Raw genomic sequence first — 18,542 nt, 5'->3', positions numbered from 1 at the left:
TACTTGGAAGTGCTTCTAGAGTTGTTAAGAAATTTAGTTTTAAACAATAATAATCAAGTAGTTTGATGTTTGATTATATACATAACAATCATTTTTATCTTTTAATTACCATCTAAAAAATCGATATTGAATCTTATCCTGCAATGGTCATGATTAAATTCAACAAAAAAAATAGTGAGAATCAAACTTTCTTTTAAATTAAAAAAGAAAAAAAAAAAAGAGTACAACAAAAACAGAGTAGGGATCCTACAAGTCAAATATCACTTCACTTACCTAATAAATTGATGAAATCCATATAAACATGCAGGAAGGTAAGAAAGGAGGGGGAAAATGAGACGAAGTCAGAAGTGTGATTTCGTCCTCGATCCCTCCTCGACTTTGTCTTTCTCCCTATTCTGTCCGTTCTTGTCTTTCGTCATCTTGTCCTTTACAATGCCCAATTCCCCTTCAGAACGTATAGCATTATATTACACATGGCTTCTCTACACTCTAGCCCTTCCATCAAATCAGGGCTCTGTGCAATCTATCACTCTTGACGCTGAGGCGTCGAACTGTAGTGCGCGCTGCATTGTGCGTGCTACTACGCCACCTACATCTCTCTTTTTTAAAAAAAGTTCCTAGTTTCTTGGTTGGCTTCCCTTCTTTTTCATACCTGCCAGTGGAAGATAATCAAAATCACAGGACAACCAATGAATGAAATCAGAAGAAATAACAGTATGTATCTATGTTCTCATCAAAACATCCAACCGTTCCAAGAAAAGGAGAGAAGGGTTCAGAGCTCATATACAACTAATGACTGAAATAGAGTAGGATAGGTACTAGTTTACAGATACGATCGTGTTATGTACTGCAAAAGGTAATACTATGGTGGCACAGCTGATGCAGAAAGTATACTTAAAGTTTAATACCATAAAATGATGAAACAGCAAAATATCGGCCAGGCATTTAGAAAGGTTTTGAATAGGGAGAAGCCATGGGTGTTAATTGGGGTATTCTACTGGAGAACTCAACCCGTATTACTTGTAGCTATTGCAAAACATATACGAGCTCCTTTTAATGAAAAAAATAATAATTAGTTTGTCGACTTTTCATTTATTTTGCCACACTAACCAATCAACTTTTATGAGATCTTTTTCCCCTTGAAGGGAATTCTTGAGAGATTTTTGCTTTTCTGCATGCATATAAAATACAAATAAGGTCAAAGGGTGCAAGAGAGTGACCTTTTCAATGGCTCGTTTTAGGGAAGGGTCAGCCAATAGCAGCCATTGCTTTGGACCATGATACACAGCACTCAAGCTTTCCCCACAAATTCCTGTCTGAAGGTCCAGACATAGACATGGGCAACACAAACCCCGTATCTCCAGTATTCTAAAAACATTTATGATACTCAGGATTAATACAGATTCAAGCAAGTATAATCTCCCCGAAAAATGTAAATATTTGCAATTTTCTGATAATAGTTCGAACTTCCGAATACTGAATGCTAAGAAAATTTTCCTAAAAGATGCGTGTATGGTTAATTTAAGGCAAAACGGTAGGTAAACAAGAAAATTTGTGGAAAATCAACATGTTAATCATAACCCACAAGGGATGGCTCTTATAGTTGGCTTGGAATATTTAGAGTAACCATCCCTGAGTTCAAGCCTCAAATTAGACATCTTTATAATCTAACAAATAAAAATCCTCATTGTCACTTATACCTAGCTTTGGGATGGGCAAAAGTTTACTAGAGGTAGTAGGGTGGCTCAAGATCGTGAAGCATGATAACTAAGCCATGGTGAAATATTATATAATTTGTTACATCACAGAATCCTATTTGGCAGAAATGAACAAATATAGTAAAATAGTACATATAAATTTGCGTGAAGCAGAACCCAAGAACATGCACTGTAACAATCACGGTAAGGAAAGCAGTCAAAGTATTGGACTTACCACATACACAAGTAAATCCTCAATGAGGAAATTATTCCTTCTTATTGGATCTACTTTTCCACCTTAGACTCGTAAAATTTTGCATTTGAAATATCACCTACTTTCCCTTTCTCTATTTTTCTGTAGAGACTCACTATCTTCTTGTCCAGTTCATAATATTCTTCCATCTTCTTCATAGGTTTTAAATCCAAGTCAATGAAGTATACCTGCAAGATTGTAAGCAGGTAATTTCCACCTCACAAATAATTTGACATCTTAAAGTGGAGAGAAATCTACTAGAGATAATGGCAATCAAATTTTTTTGTATCCTTGGATTTGGACTGCATTCGTTTTTTAAAATAAGGTGAACTGAAGGAAACCTCATAACTAAAGCAAGAAGGAAAACATTTTACACCAACCCAAAGAGATGCAATATGGAATGTCAAAGAATTAAAATGTTCCATAATGGAGAAACCTGATAAATTGTTAATAATTAATAATATAAGTTACATATCACATATTATTATGAAAATGCCAAATAGTTGTGTGACGCTTGTTTGATTTCAATGTTCATAACTGTTTCTAGAAACAAACTCTGTTCCCTCATTCTTAAATCTTTACTCTTAAGTGTCTAGAATATCAATTGGAAGATTACTAACATAAAATGCTTTCAAATATTCTGAATCTCTTTGAAATAAACAGAACGGGATGAATTAAATGTACCTTATAATCAAAAAATTGCCCTGTAGATTCAAGGCATATTGTATTATTTGAAGACCCCCAGTCTTCGCCTTCTCTTGGCCTAAAACTAATCATCAAGCTACAGTCTTTAGCAGTAGCAGCTATCAAAAAGTTTTTAACAATCTTTAAGCTTTGATCAAGAGGGAGGGAATGTAAAGAGGCATATCTATGCAATTCTTCATCTTCATTCAACTGTCCACAAACCACACACGGCTCTGAAATTACATCATAATATGCATGAATAGCACCTTCAATGTCCAAACTATCAAGCTTCTGGACTTCAAGAAGCCGATCCAGAACGCCAGATTTATATAAAGTATCAGTGACAAGCTGTAGCAAGCTAGTAGTGCACAGCCCATCATCTGCCAGGATCACGGACTTTAGTGCATCTTCAAATGCTTCTCCTACAATCACGTCAGTACTCTCTGCAGAACCACCCAGTGCCCCAAATATAAGAGAGCCATTCAGGAACACTCGAAAGTTGTTTTGAGGTGTGGAAAAAAGATCTTTAATTGCTTTAAGTATACGGTCTTTGGATCCAGAGAAGAGGTCTAGTGGATCATAATCACTGAACTCTGATATCTACAAAATAAAGTGCAACAGTGGTGAAAACTATATTAGGAAATGATCCATTAAGGCAGCTAGATTCATCAAAATGTCAATCACAAAAGAATTGTTGATGAGAGATTACCTCTTCCTGATGCAACTTAAGAGCTTGGTGCATTCTGAAACGAGTCATACACCTTTTAACCGCATTGCAATGGGTTATGAACCTTGAGAATGGGAGAAAGCCACATTTTGGCTTTGGGGTAAGAGGAAAACGGAACACAAGATTTAGAAGAGAATTATGTCTGATCATTCATTCAGAGCAATGATTGCAGAACTTTTTTTTTCTTAGTTCTCTATTTTCCTTTTGTAGTTAACAGGGTACCATAGCAATGCTTGGAGAACTAAATTAATCAACTCCCTAAAAAAATCAAAATTAATAAAATAGAAGTGAAAAGTACCTTTATCTCAATAGATATGCAAGGCTCATCTTCCAGAGAACCTGAAATGGAGAAAATAAGCAATTCCATCACCAGAATAAAATTACGAAAGCAAGTGGAAAACAAAAGGGGAAAATTAACAACGACGGCATTATCTGCCTTATCTCATGGATGCAAGCAAGGCCAGGCAATTCCTAAGGTAACATTCCATTTCAAACAGAAATCAAAGTGGTAACCACATGCATATTCGAGTGTTTTTTCTTAAACCATTAGCTTATATTTTTCAAAAGCATACAGTTGATGGAGATAGTTGAATCAATAAAATCATGTGCAGAACAGTTGACCATTCATCATGATATGTTGAAAAGTTCTCTTGAATATCAAATTATCTATAAAATAAACTATAAAACAATCAGAAGACACTTGTTTTTCTTTCTTAAGAGAGAAATCAGAACACTGCAACACATCAATAGCAAGAAAACAGGGAATTGGGAAGGAAACCTTTATCACTCCAAAAATGGCCATCCTACTCATGATTACAACGCAAATTTAAATCTGTTGGTGATATATAATTAAATTTGTTTTCAACCACCAGCTTGTGCTTTTGGGTGAATTGGTGGTTTAATATGGTATCAGAGCAGGTGGTCCAGGGAGGTCCTGTGTTCAAGCCCCTGCATTGCTGTTTCCTCCCCAATTAAAATCAATTTCCACTTATTGGGCCTTTCAAATATTTCAATCCCAAAAGCGAGGTAAAATTGATTCCACTTGTTGGGCCTTTCAAATATTTCAAGCCCACAAGTGAGGGGAGTGTTGGTGATATATAATTAAATTTATCTTCGACCACCAGCTTAAGCTTTTGGGTGAATTGGTGGTTTAATAAAATCAATGCACAGATACCAAGATAATTTCTACATCTTAATGAAAACTTAAAATCAATGTTGAATAAAACTTAAAATCAGTGTTCAGTTATTCATTTTGAACATGAGGTTAGCAAAGATAGCAAGGTTAATTTAATTGGGCCAGTGGAAGAAGATGCATGTTCCAGGAAGGTATATGCTACTAAAACATTTAGAAAACATTGGGCAAACTATCGTTGAAGATGTCAAGGCTGGTTAATTCTAGTTGCTCCCCACTTAAAATGAATTCAACCAAGCAGTAGTCACAGGCTTCTCTTCAGATGAAGAAGTTACCATGATGTGTAACCTACTGGGAAATTCTGTTTGAATAACGTGCAAAAGCTACGATCTGCCCCTTGGTTCATTCCTCACGGAAAAGGAACAACCATTGGGGAAAGATAATAAATAAATAGTCCAGTTCCTTGCTACTTTACAAAGAAAATAGAACAATTGTATGAAAGACAGCAAGAATTTAAACAGCTTTTTCACCTTCAGTGAACAAATAACCAGTCAGACAGACTACACATGCAGACTTTCCTGTTCGTTATAAAAAATTCAGTAGTAAAACGGTCTTTAATAGAAAATTTGAAGGGAAAAAAATATTTTTACCGTTAGGAAAAATGGAATGATCTGATAGAATAAGAACATAATCACGCTGCGTATCAATCTTTCCAGCATTTACCCTCCAAGATGGGCGCTGACTACTTACATTCTTCTCTACCAACTCTAGGAATTCTCTGCTTACTAAGATAAGTTTCTGCAAGTGTAAAGGGAAACCACAGTCAGAAATGGATATCATGTCTACGAGCTACAAATTATCACAGCCTCAACAACTGTTTGGGTATTCAGTTTTGCAACGTTTTTAATGGTAGAATTATATAAAGAGAAGAAGGTATAAAATCGGATGTATTTCTGAAATTTATCAATCCACTTAAAAGAGCAAAGGAAGAACATACACCAGCATCAACGTGTTTGGAACCCAATAAGGGGCTCATTACACGCTGCACAAAGGTTTGAGCAGCAGCGTCCCTATCACTGGAAGAGACAAGGTTCCCTATGTCACCCCACAACAAGTATTCGTACTTAGAAAATGCCGTGGGACTCCTCGCACGCTGTGACCCATTGATGGGAGCCTTTTGTATACGCATAACTTTTCCAATCTACATCAAGAAGAATAGTTTAATCCCCAATTCGACACACACACACACACTCCCTCTCTCTAACGTTGAATTGAAACCACCCCTTCATTTAGATTCTCATATGATGATAAAAGCACATTTAACAATGCACAAACTACCAAATTCATCCAAAAGAAAAATAAAATTTTGATATCTTTTTCCACAATGAGAGAAAAAGGGTAGAGATAGATTGAACGTACAAAAGTTTGAGAGGAGCCAGTATAAGCAAGGACAAGATTAGCGGCACCTTCACCTCTATAAACCCAATCCGCAGCGTCCTTCTCTTTTAGTACAGTCTCCATCCCGTGTATTGGTGGTCTGAAATAAGTTTGAAAGATTAAACAGAAGGAATGGGTGAGGGAGATGGAGATGGAGATAAAGAGAATAAAGAGAATAAAGTACCTGATCTGAAAATCGGGTATAGTCGGAAGGAACCCGATGATATAAACCCTAGATCAACAGAGGGAACCCACATTCCACAATGCAAAGGTGAAGAGGAAGTGAGTAATGAAGCAGATGAGGATAGTAAAATTTAGGGATATGGAGATGGAGATGGAGATGGAGGTGGAAGAATCAGCTGAGAAATGCAAGCGGATGAGATCTGAAAGAGGGAAAGGCAAATTTTGGATTAACAGGGATTCCGATGTTTTGTTCTATGCATTCTCGTGGGGGTTTTGGGGAGTTTTATCATATTATAATTAAAAATAACATTATGTTTTCTTTTTTATTTATTAATTTTATTTCAACTTTTCTTTTATAATAAAAAGTACAATTAAGTATAAGAAAATTTCATACCCTTACACTTTAGTTCAAAGATTTCATAAAAATACATTATCGATTCTTTTCTCTCTCTTTCCTCAAACACAATTTTGTGTTTATATCACTGAACCAAACTTTGACAATCAATGTATAGCAACCCTCAACTAAATCAACTTGATCAAACCCCACCATCTCAATGAAAATGCATAAATCGAGTCCTATGGTTGCTTTCCTCATGCATTGCGTCCCATAGCATATAAGAAGACACAAATTGGTGCCTCAACTCAATCACTTAAACTCTCATCTGTCGGCCAACTCCATACCCCATCATTATCTACAAGAATCTAACTCCTACAAATATTCTACAACACTCTCTGATCTCTCTCAGTTCCATTTCAAAAACCATGTCCTCCCTCTGCTTCTGGTGCTCTGCGGCCGTCGCCACCGCTGTTGCTCTCTCCATCCTTGTCTTTTTTCAATTCTTTCTGAAGAATAAGTCACCGTCTTCGCGGATTTCTCATGCCGGTACTCCTCCTGGAAGCAGAGGATTGCCTTTCATTGGAGAGACGCTGCAGTTCATGGCCGCTGTTAACTGTAGCAGCGGCGTTTATGATTTCGTCAGAATCCGCTGCCTCCGGTAATTGAAATTCTCCTCTTCTCTTTCTATGTTGAAATCATACCCTTTCTTGCCTATACAATACAAAGTGTTGGAATCGATGAAACTTGGAGTTGGAGTTGGTTGATGCGGCAGTGTTGTCCGGTGCGTTCTTGGTTCAATTTTCGTTCCAACTAAACGTTACACAATATCGTATCTTAATTTTCCTCCAATATTATAACCACTTTTTAATTTAACTTATATTATATAGTTTGATTTTGATGCATAAGAACCAAATTAGATAACAATTTTACCGATAATAATCAAGTTAATATCAATACTTTAAAGAGAATTAACAAATGCACAAAATATATCGACGATAGATTTTAAGAGAATTAACAAATGCACAAAATATATCGACGATAGATTTTTACGATCTAACAGTGATGGACCAAATTTGCAATATAGTCTAAGAGTGATGAACTTCTATCATTCGTATACTTTTATAAATTTTGATATTACTGTTATATTTACAACAAAATTTATAGGTACGGGGGGTGTTTTAAGACTCGGATATTTGGGGAAACACATGTGTTTGTATCAAACACGGAATGGGCGAAGCTTATACTGAATGATGGGGGAGGAAGGTTCACTAAAAAGTATATAAAGTCCATTGTTGAGTTAGTCGGCCATCAAAGTTTACTCTGTGCTCCACATTTACACCACAAATTCTTACGAAGTCGTCTCATCAATCTTTTCTCTTCTTGCTTTTTGGCCTCTTTTGTTCCACAATTCGATCGACAAATCGTTGAGACGTTTCAAAGATGGGAGAGTGGATTCACCGTTTTCGTTCTCACGGAAGCCCTCAAGGTAATTTCTTGAAAATTAAATTGATTCGACTTATGTTTGATAGATTAATGTAAAATATATCTAATAGAATATATAACATTTTAATTTTGTGTTTAACAAGTTAATTGAGCTATTAATTAGACCTTTTTATTTACTAATTAAACACAAAATTAAAAGTTTGATCTCTACCAAACAAAACCTATAGAATTAATTTTTTTATTTTGAAAAGTTGTTGAAGATTTACTGGACTTCAAATTGAAAGTTATAATTTTATCAAATGTTTTTAAAGTTAAAAAAACAAGTACTTTTTTCTAAATTTTAAAAAGTAAATTACTCCCTTTTAAAATACTTTTATTTATTGATTACAAATTTCAAATTTGAAAAAAAAAATAATCAAAAGAATCTATAATAGAAAAAAAAAAAGTTAATTTATAGGGTTTATTTTCAAATAGAATAAAATTTCATAATTTTCTAATGTCACTTACACCGTAAAAGTATTTGAATATCAATCGTTTATAGATTACAAAAATGAATATATTTGTAAAATTTTCAACAGTTTGATTACTTACAGTAAAAAATTATTATCAATTTTAGTTCGAAGTACTTAAAATTAAACAATAGAATCAAAGGGAATAAACAATCTACGTTAAGGATTGACATTTTTGTGTAATTGTGGGGAGGAGATAACATGTAAAGCAATGTGTAAGATGTTAATAAGCTTAGAGGAGGAAAACGAAGTAGAGATGATACAAAAAGACGTTGGATATGTTTGTGAAGCCATGCTTGCATTCCCATGGCGGTTTCCAGGGACAAGATTCGATGCAGGCCTCAAGGTTGTAATTTTTCTTTCTTAATCCATTTTTTCTCTCTGTCCAATGAAATATTCTCGATCTTCAAACACTACGTTTAATTTGATCAGGCAAGAAGGAGAATTATAAAGAAACTAAAAAACATAATTCAGAAGAGACGAGAATTAGAGTCCCAGTATGAAGATTTCCTACAACGGTTGTTGATGGAAGAAGACAACGGAGAACCACTATCAGATATGGAGATAGGAGATAATATATTGACGATGTTGATTGCAGGACAAGACACAACAGCAAGTGCTATCACTTGGATGGTGAAATTCTTGGATGAGAACCAAGATGTGCTTCAAAACCTAAAGGTATATAACTAATTGTATCGTATTCTAATACATGAATTTGTTTTATTGTAACGTTGAAATGAAATAGGAGGAACAATTTAAAATATTGGAGGAACAACGAGAAGATAATAGAAGTTTTCTTACATTAGAAGATGTTGCCAACATGTCTTACGCTACCAAGGTAATAAATTAATTAAACCATTTTTCGAACACTCTTGTACTTTTCATTTTGAAATGTATATCGTTATAAATAACGTAGGTAGTAAAAGAATCCTTGAGGTTAGCATCTATTGTTCCATGGTTGCCGAGGCTAATCCTTCACGACACTGATATTCAAGGCAATTAACTTCATCTTCCTCTCTTTTCTATTCTTCCTATCTATTCTACAAAAATATAACTCAGTGTGGACATAATTTTGAGAAAGGTATGATTGATGTGTGTGTGTGTTGTTGATGTTGTTTGGGGGCACAGATTACAAAATCAAGAAAGGTTGGAATGTTAACATTGATGTGAGATCACTACACTCAGATCCTTCTATCTACAAAGATCCTATTAAGTTTATTCCATCCAGGTTTGATGTAAGAAGAATTACATTACAAAACTACACTTGATCTTCTTTTTGGAAACTAGTTTATTTAATTTGTTGGGTACGTTAAACTTAAAATGATAGGAAGAAACAAAGGCATTTAGCTTTCTAGCCTTTGGGATGGGAGGGAGGCAGTGTCTAGGGATGAATCTAGCCAAAGCCATGATGCTTGTCTTTCTTCACCGCTTGCTTACTTCTTTCAGGTCACTCACCATTCTCTTCATTCTCTATTTCTCCATCTTTTTACATTACATCATCAACATATATAACACAAATTAAATTCGTCTGTGCTGTAGATGGAAAGTGATGGACTGTGACTCCAGCATTGAGAAGTGGGCGCTTTTTACCAAATTAAAGAGCGGTTGTCCAATTCTCATCACACCTCTTCAATCTTCATAAATTAAACTATGTGCCCTCTATTAACATTGTTAATCATTTCACCCTTTTTTATTTTTATATATAATCATTGTATATAAAATAATCAAAAACCACAACTTCCTTTAGTTTTCGCACCGTACGTAAATCATATTACAATAACTATTACAATTGTATTTTCAAATTTATAAAAACCTTGGCACTTAAAACTTAACCACTAACATAAAATCTTTGAATTTTATCTCGAATATGAATACGTATGCGCTAAATTTTACTGATTATGGTTATGATAATTCAAGGACTGAAAGTGTGCAATTATGAAAACTCAAACCATTGAGGGCTAGTTTGCAAATATTTAATAAATGATATTTTCTTTTCTTTTTGCTCTTCATAAATTGATACAAAATCCCTCAAAACACACCCATTTCCAATTCCACTAAACCCAAGAAAAGAAAATCATAGTCATAGAATGTGGGATTTTTATGTGGTTAATCCACAAACTCAAATCCCAAGGAAAATTTTAAAATAACAAATAATAATGATGATCCCTTTTTCTAATTTTAAAATAACAACAATAATAATGTACTTTTTTTTATTTAATTTTAGACCATCCCAATTTTCTATACTATTAGAAAGTTGTCGGAAAGTTTGAAGAAAACGACGACGCTTTTGCCAATCATGAGCCTTCATTTTACACTTTGCACCTTCAATAATTGCCATTTCATCCCTATAATCTATATTTTGCTAATGCTTTCCTTAATATAATCTCTTCATCTTCTTTTCTAATACAATTGTTTTTATGCATAGGATTTTCAAATTTTAATTTATGTAAATCTACCCATTTTTATATTTTGTTTAACACGATTACCTCTATTTTTCTCGATTAAACCTATGAATTTTTATGGATTTACACTCGTCGTCGTTAGAAATTTCTATGAAAGTCTTGATAAAAATGTCTAAATTGATTTAGTTACGATAATTTAGAAGATGTTTTTAAAAAAATTATGACTATAGGGTACTTATCACAATAACATGTTATAATTAATGTACTATTTTAACTTATGTCACATGTGTTGAGTTTTAATTGGTGTCTCTCTCAAATAAGTCAAGCCGTCCATTAAAAGTTAAATCATTCAAACAAAAGTATGAATGGTAAGACTATAAGGACGAAGTTTTTCCAAGACATGTTAAATAAAAATACATGTTCGTTTCTTGAATTTTTAAACTCGAGATTGGTAACGTTTTTGTATAATTTTTAGCATTTTATTTTAAAAGTAATTTTTCTTCACCAAACTTTGACCCCCACCAGGTATTTATCTTCCTTATTAACTTGGCTGTCAATATGCAAATTGGGTGTGGAATCAAAGGGGTGTGTTATTTTATGGTTAAATATTTGTTTGGTGACAATATTTATATGTATGTATATATGTATAAGATAAATAAATAAAGTGGGTGTGTTCATGTTTGGATGGCTATAAACTTTGGATTATGAAATGGGTGTTGTTCAATATTGAATTATTAGCAGAAGAAAGACAACTTGAAATGGTGTGTTAGATTCCCCAATTGATTTTAATTCATACAACTTGGAGGTATAAAATTTAAAAAACATATAATTTTTATTAATAATAAATTATTTATGCCCGAACCCGATAATATAACGACACGTAACACATCTCTTGTCGACTTAAGTTAAATTTAATATATCTAAAAACGAAGTTAGATGATTTGAACCCGAAACATTTTGTTTTTTAACTATATAATGTGTTAGTTGAGTTAAACTTTTGTTAGCTTAGATTTGTTCGACAATTCTTTAAAATGAAGAACAACTTTTTTTCGGCTTTTAATTTTTGGACATTAACCTGAAAGTACTTTTTTTCTAAAAGATTAGATTAAAAATAGAACAGTACAAACTTATCATCATAATCATTGAGGCTTTTTTATGCTATACTTAGACCCATTAATTAAACTATCATCTATACCAACAATAGTTATTTTCATTCAATCAACAAAAAAATCACATTTAAAATAGGTTGATAATTAGTGCAATTACACAACCTACAAATATTAAAGTTGGACCTCCAAATATTACATGAAATGATACTTCAAAGTTTATACAATTTTTTCAATTAAAAATTCAACATATTATAATTGCAATTACTAATCTACTTTCAAAACTAATTTTTTCCTAATTAATTTTGTTTAACAAGGCTAATGCAGCTGGTTAATATTTATTACTTTTGAAATTTATCATGATTGAGTCTAACTTGTTGAATCTTCCAATTCTCATAGTGAGAGAGAGAGAGATTGAATTAGGACAAAACAATAAGCATCAAAAGTCAACAAAGTTGGATTTAGATGTCTCATATATTGCTTATATTTTGGCCAATAATTCTATTTCATGGGTAGTGCACATTTTATCATTTAATTAATTAAAGTTCAGCAACTTAGGTTCTAGATATTTATTTAGGATTTGGTTATTTTGTACTTTAATCATCCTTTCTTTTGTCAATTTTCCTAACATACACACATATATATTCTTTATCAATGTTATCAATTATTTACATACAACTAAATGATTGTTGTTTACAAGTACAATGAAATACATGAATCTACTAATAAGTTATGTTTGACATATTTCTTAATATATATATATATATATACTACTTTAAAGTTTAATGATGTTACGGTGGAATTAGACATATTTTCTTAAGTTAATTAGACATAGATATATATGAAGGTGGATTGATGGAGAAAATTTGGGTAGAGAATGGGATTTAAAGTGAAAGTTTAGAAGGGAAATTTTGGAGAAGAGAAACCCCACATGGCACTAAGTTAATATTAGTTAGTGAATGTAATTATGATTCTAAGATACACTCTTTTATCTTATCCCAATTGTGTGTATTATATTTGGTCCTTTTGGTTTATTCTAATTCTACAAATCTCCCCACCGCCGTCTCCCCATTTTTAATTATTAATCAATTGTAGACAACTAAGGAAATTTTGAAACTTTCTCATGCATTGCTTTTCCTAATCTCCATCATTATTCTTCATTCGTTTTTCCACCCCAACTCTTTACCATATTTACACCACTTTTCCATCCCTCTCTCTCTCTCTCTCTCTCTCTCTCCACTTTGGACATTATATACAAAAATGTATATGCCATTTGCGACTCATTAAATTCATAGGGTTGGTTAAGGAAAAAAAGAGAGGTTAAAATGCCATTTTGGTTTAGTTAATTGGTCATCACTTATTTAATTTTAGTTTTTTCTATTTTTCTTTTAAAATTCAATTTTAGTTGTTTACTTTAACTCAATCTTGAATTTTATGTAATAAAGATTATTTAAATAATAAGAATACTTCTCCCACAAGTAAGTTTTGAGTGCGGATATCTTTTCAAAATCTACCATTAAAATGGTTATAGATAGTAAAAGAAACTTTTTAAAAAGACAAAAAAATATGTAGACCAAAATATTTTTGAAGATCATTTTTCTTAATTTATCTTATGTTTTAATTAATTAATAATTAGTTAAGAAAACTAAAAGGCATGGGATAGGGATAGTGAAAAGAAAAGTGGTTAAAGGGTGTAATTAAAGTAGTAATAACTAAATATAATATGAAGGGCGAAAAAGTTGGAAGCAAAATGGCTATTTACATATATAAATGAAAATCAAACAATTAATACCGACTTTATTTTTTCTTTTTCTTTTGTTGACAGCCAACGGTAGATGTTGACATCTTTCTCTCAATTTCCAATTAAAATCAAAACTACTTCTCTCTCTCTTCCCCTCTCCCTAAATTCCTAATTAACAAAATCTAAATCTAAATTTTCTATTCACAATTAAATTTATTTACTCTTTAAAGAAAATTCTTAACTTATAATTTCATTTTTAAGTTTTAATTAGGTGTGATTATTTTATAGTTTGATTAGTTAATGATGATAAATTTGATTTGATGTACTTTTTATTATTTAAAATAAAAATGGTCCATTGTTTTTCCAAGTACATTGATTTCTGTCTGTCGGCTGAAATATCAATTCAATATATTTTAAATGAAAATTAAGTGCAAATTTCAATTTCATTTATGTAAATTGATAATAATGAAAAGGGAAATATATTTTGGTATTTACAAACAACATTTGGTTTTCTTTGATATCCTGTGTCCAATTTCTGACCCAGAAATGGAAAATTGAAAGAGAAAATCCAAAAAGGTTTACAGGAGAATCCCTTAATTCTCAAAATGTTCCAATTTGAGAATTGGAAATTTTTTGGTGAAAGAGAAAAAATGGCATTATTACAATTTCCGACAAATCAGGGGCATTAAATTGCAAATACAAAACAATTGAAACCTTTTCTTTTCCTTTCCTTTCAGCCCCCCTTTGGTGTCTCTTTCTTTTCGGATTCTTCCATTCAGTTGTTGAAATCCTTCTTTTAGCCGGAAACCCTTCCGCCGATGTGCATTTTCTGTTCCGCTATAAAGCTCTCCACCGTCCGATTGAAATCGTCGATGTCCATCTCATCCACTAATTCCACAAATCCCGTCAATTCTTCCCTGCTTTCTCTCCACCTAATCTCCGTCTTCCATCTCCTGAATTTCCTCTTTTCCTGATTCTCCTCAAATCTCTCCGATTCCGTCCTCCGGTACCGTTTTGCCTCCGCTATTATCTCCGCCGCTTCCATCACAGCGTTCAAATGCTGGACTGGAGGGGACGGCGACAACACCGCCGTGTCATCCGCCGCAGTGATTACCATCTCCGTCGTCTCCTCCGCCGGAGGTTCAGCGATTGAGTCTTGAATAACCGGCATCTCCTCCGTGCTCTTCTCCTCGACGGAGACGTCAACCGGCGGAGCCACCAGACTCTCGGACGAATCGGGTTCGGTCAGGTTCGAACCGGATTTGTTGTCGGTCAAATGGGAGAGAGAGTAAACGATGAAGAGCATAGCGTGGAAAACCATGAAAACGAAGATATGACTGTTGAGGACGACGAGGATTCGCTGGAAAAAACGGTGGAGAATCGGACCGGCGAGAGAAAAGAAACTAGAACGGTTGGAAACAAGGAACAAGAAGACGAAAAACTCGAATAACCATTTGAGCTTCCAGCGGCGGATGTAATTCCCGATGGAAATGACCTTCAAGGCCTTGACGGAATCGAATCCATTGAGAACCATTGTTGGGAAAAAAAAATTAAGAAGAAGAAATGTACAGAAAAAAGGAGAAACTGAGAGTGAGGAGTATGAATTTTCTCTCTTTAAATAGAGGTTGGAATTTGAATTTGTACGGTCAAAATTAGGTAATTTAATTAATTAAGTAAATGTGATTAGTTAAACTTAAAAGTGATTATTATCATTATTTAGGTTTTATTTAATTTTAGTTTAGAAGAAATGATGTAAAAGGGATTTGTTGGGGCAGAGCCACATGGGCCGAGAGTAATCCAGACCACAGCGACTCGTTCTAGGTGGGACCAGGACCGCCGCGCGTGCGTTCGTTTTGACATGGGTCCGACGGCGTCTAGCCATTCTCACGTGGCTTTACCCCTAATATCCCAATTCTATTTTGGGGAAATTACGACTTTAGTGTGGTGTATCTAATCATCGTCTCTATCTCTATTCCGTCCATAAATTTTGAATATATTGTATTCATCTTTGAATTTTGTTACAACACTTCTTTTGATTTTCCAATTTTATCTCTTATATCTCTTCCTTTTCTGCCCTTTTTTCTCTTTTAAGAATCTCTTGGATTAAAAAAAAAAGCCCATAAAACTTTACCACCCTTTATAAGCTACATAAGTTATGAAAAATTTCATGTTGTAATATACAATTGAGTTTAACAATTGTTGTGTTTATTTTAGTATCTTTACTTGCTCTCTAATTTACTTATTTTTGTTACTATTTTATGTTTGAAATGGTTCTTATCTTACATCATTAATATTACGTCAAAATTGTCCATATTTTAAACCTATGATTTCTATACCATCTTTCCACTTGGGAGAATTCATTGCAACTTGAAGAAAACATTCTACTTAACACATTATTGTTTTTTCTTTTTCTCTCTCTCTTTTGAAAGGCATATTATCTGCCTCTTTTATTGTGATTTCATTTTTATTTTTCTAATCAAATTCTTTAAAATAATGTAAGACTATTTTTTAAAAAATATTTATTGAAAAGATTAGTATAAAGTCAATTTAATAAAACCTAAAAACTTGGGTGGAACTAATCCTTGCAAGCTTAATTCTATTAAAAAGAAAAAGTTATTAATTTCCTTCCATTTTCTTAAAATTGTTTACATCTTATCCACCTTGTTTACTTTTAAAAATGTTGATAGAGTAGTATATAACAAAACAACAAAAAAAATTCTTGATAGAACAAATGTTTACCATTTAATTTCCAAAAACTAAATATAAATTTGTCGGTCTAAATGACTATGAAATGTAGCATAGACTTTTGAGGGATAGAAAGACACAAGTCTTCCCTTTTCTAACATCATCATATCATTATCATCATCCATTTTATTTTAGTTTCCATCAAGTGGAATGAAATAACTTCGTTTTTTCTATGGAAATATAAATATTGTAAAGTAAGCCATGAGTGGGTCTACCCACCGTGTTCTACAGAGCACAATCAACCAAATTAAAGAAAGATTGAAAGAAAAAAACGACACATTTAATAATATCTAGACGACTATTGTATCAAAAACATTGTTCTTTGATTGATAGATAAATAGATACGTTTCTAACACAATATGCTCAAATAAGTGAAACAATTTTTAGATTAAAAATAGAGAAAAGGGGAAAATAAGACAAGGTAATAATCATAAATTAAAAGCATTTACGGTTAGATTATGTCACAAGTTATTTAGCGTTTATAATAAATAAATAAAAACCATAATAATTTAACAAAAGAAAATTAGGTTACAGTGATTTACATATTTCTATATTGAACCAAATTTCAAAAAAATATTTTTAGAAATAGTTTATTTTTTAATTTCTAATTTTTTGTATGGTTTTTTAAACTATAAAAGAGTAGAAAAGTTAGAGGTGGAGATATTGTTTAGAAAACCTAATTTTTAAAAAGAAAAACTAGTAATTTGAAGACTAAATATAAACTATATCTAAAATTTATTAAGTAAACGAGAAAGGGTATGTAAAGCATATGAAAAATATTGGGCCCTTCATACACCAAAACTTTGTAAAATAAATAATTGGTCACTTCATTACTCTACAACCAATAGAAAATTATCATTAAAAAATAAAAACTTTGATCGAGAATTAAACTTTACCGATAGAAATAGTTGTTATTAAACGAAATAAACAAAATAGTGCGTAAAAGATAGATTATTATTATAAACTAAATTTAATTATCTTTTGTAAGGAAGAAACCATACGAATTATAGCTTAAGATGGACAATTTGAAACTTATGCTAAACATAAGAATTAAATAAATAATTGAACTTTTTTCCCCTCAACTGTTTTCTTTTTAGATCCCTTTTGTCTTCTCATGTGAAGAGTACTCTTCGGTCTTCCCCCAACCAAATTCAAACAATTTCTCGTGAAATCAAAACTTTATATTCAATCCTTCTTTTAAATAAAATTATATTACATATTTCTCCTTTAAGAAAACTTTATAATAAAATTTTATTACATAATTTACAATTCAGTTAATACTTTAATAAAAAAAAAAGGAGATTACTCACTTAATCACTTAATTGATTAATAATCACATTACTACTAAAAGTAAATTTTTTTATATGGTTGTGATTCTTTAAACATTAATGTTTAAAGTAGTTTTTGTATTATATATAATCAAACTTAAAACGTTTTCATGAATCTTAACATTATTGAATAACTACATTTTTTATTTTTATTTCTTTAATTTGTCACACAAACTCCAACGTATTAATTTTAAACTTAAATCCGACTCTACATATATTCCAAACAAAATTTGAAATATGGTGATTTACTTTCCAATCAACTTATAATCGATTTAACTAATTAAATACTAGAAAAGAGTTGAAATTTGCACAATCATTTAAAACTTCAACAACTTAATTTCGAGAACAAAAATTCTAACACTTTCGATTATTTAATCATTCAATAGATGTTTATACATTCAAAGTTTTTATCAATCGAACGATGTATTAAGTAGTTGATCATTTATATGACAAGGAAGAACTTCAATCTCCAAAGTTGATTGGGGTTGCAAAATTTAGACAACGCAAAGTAACTTTTTCCTTTTCCTTTTTTGTTTGTAATATTGAATAAAATGGAATTAGTAATTTAATGTTGACGTTATGATCAATCAATCCGTTGTCGTCCAGCGGTTAGGATATCTGGCTTTCACCCAGGAGACCCGGGTTCGATTCCCGGCAACGGAACTTTTTTTCTTCTTTTTCTAAATGTAGTTTAGAAAACTTTTTTTTTTTTTCAAAATGAAAAAAAGCAATTTGTTTGAGATATGTGTTTTATCTTTTATTTCTTTGGTACTTGGCAACTATTTAAGGCAGGGTAATTCAAACCTCTAGCTTATTGG

General features: G+C 32.2%; 3 protein-coding genes and 1 non-coding gene across 6 annotated transcripts; 2 read left to right on the top strand and 2 right to left on the bottom strand.

Annotated features, from left to right (window-relative positions):
* Positions 1-175: 175 nt before the first annotated feature.
* Positions 176-6,396, bottom strand: LOC101214357 (inositol-pentakisphosphate 2-kinase). The gene is made up of 10 exons (XM_004152638.3): positions 6,115-6,396; positions 5,913-6,030; positions 5,491-5,694; positions 5,144-5,291; positions 3,660-3,700; positions 3,344-3,454; positions 2,635-3,234; positions 1,933-2,138; positions 1,221-1,368; positions 176-652 (listed from the first exon to the last, which is right to left on the bottom strand). Exons 2-8 carry the CDS (start codon positions 6,012-6,014, stop codon positions 1,983-1,985), a joined length of 1,362 nt encoding a protein of 453 aa, XP_004152686.1. The 5' UTR covers positions 6,015-6,030; positions 6,115-6,396; the 3' UTR covers positions 176-652; positions 1,221-1,368; positions 1,933-1,982.
* Positions 6,397-6,557: 161 nt separating this feature from the next.
* Positions 6,558-10,229, top strand: LOC101215324 (abscisic acid 8'-hydroxylase 2). Of its 3 annotated transcripts, none has more exons than XR_004214332.1 (9): positions 6,558-7,108; positions 7,615-7,936; positions 8,599-8,748; positions 8,835-9,080; positions 9,148-9,240; positions 9,319-9,397; positions 9,531-9,630; positions 9,730-9,848; positions 9,942-10,229. XR_004214332.1 is itself a non-coding variant. In XM_011651330.2 (9 exons), exons 1-9 carry the CDS (start codon positions 6,876-6,878, stop codon positions 10,042-10,044), a joined length of 1,452 nt encoding a protein of 483 aa, XP_011649632.1. In that variant the 5' UTR covers positions 6,590-6,875; the 3' UTR covers positions 10,045-10,214. The 3 variants fall into 3 exon arrangements, 2 of the variants coding, with proteins under 2 accessions (XP_011649632.1, XP_011649633.1); XM_011651330.2 differs by having other exon boundaries at positions 6,590-7,108; positions 9,531-9,637; positions 9,942-10,214; XM_011651331.2 differs by having other exon boundaries at positions 6,597-7,108; positions 7,891-7,936; positions 9,531-9,637; positions 9,942-10,214.
* A 4,218-nt stretch (positions 10,230-14,447) lies between these two features.
* LOC105434756 lies at positions 14,448-15,185 on the bottom strand. The gene has a single exon (XM_011651889.1). It carries the CDS (start codon positions 15,183-15,185, stop codon positions 14,448-14,450), a length of 738 nt encoding a protein of 245 aa, XP_011650191.1.
* Positions 15,186-18,315: 3,130 nt separating this feature from the next.
* Positions 18,316-18,387, top strand: TRNAE-UUC. Its single transcript has one exon. It is a non-coding gene; the product is annotated as a tRNA-Glu (tRNA).
* Positions 18,388-18,542: the final 155 nt, after the last annotated feature.

Source organism: Cucumis sativus, chromosome 2 (assembly GCF_000004075.3).
Source record: "Cucumis sativus cultivar 9930 chromosome 2, Cucumber_9930_V3, whole genome shotgun sequence".
Classification (NCBI taxonomy): domain Eukaryota; kingdom Viridiplantae; phylum Streptophyta; class Magnoliopsida; order Cucurbitales; family Cucurbitaceae; genus Cucumis; species Cucumis sativus.
This window is presented reverse-complemented; position numbering and strand designations above follow the sequence as displayed.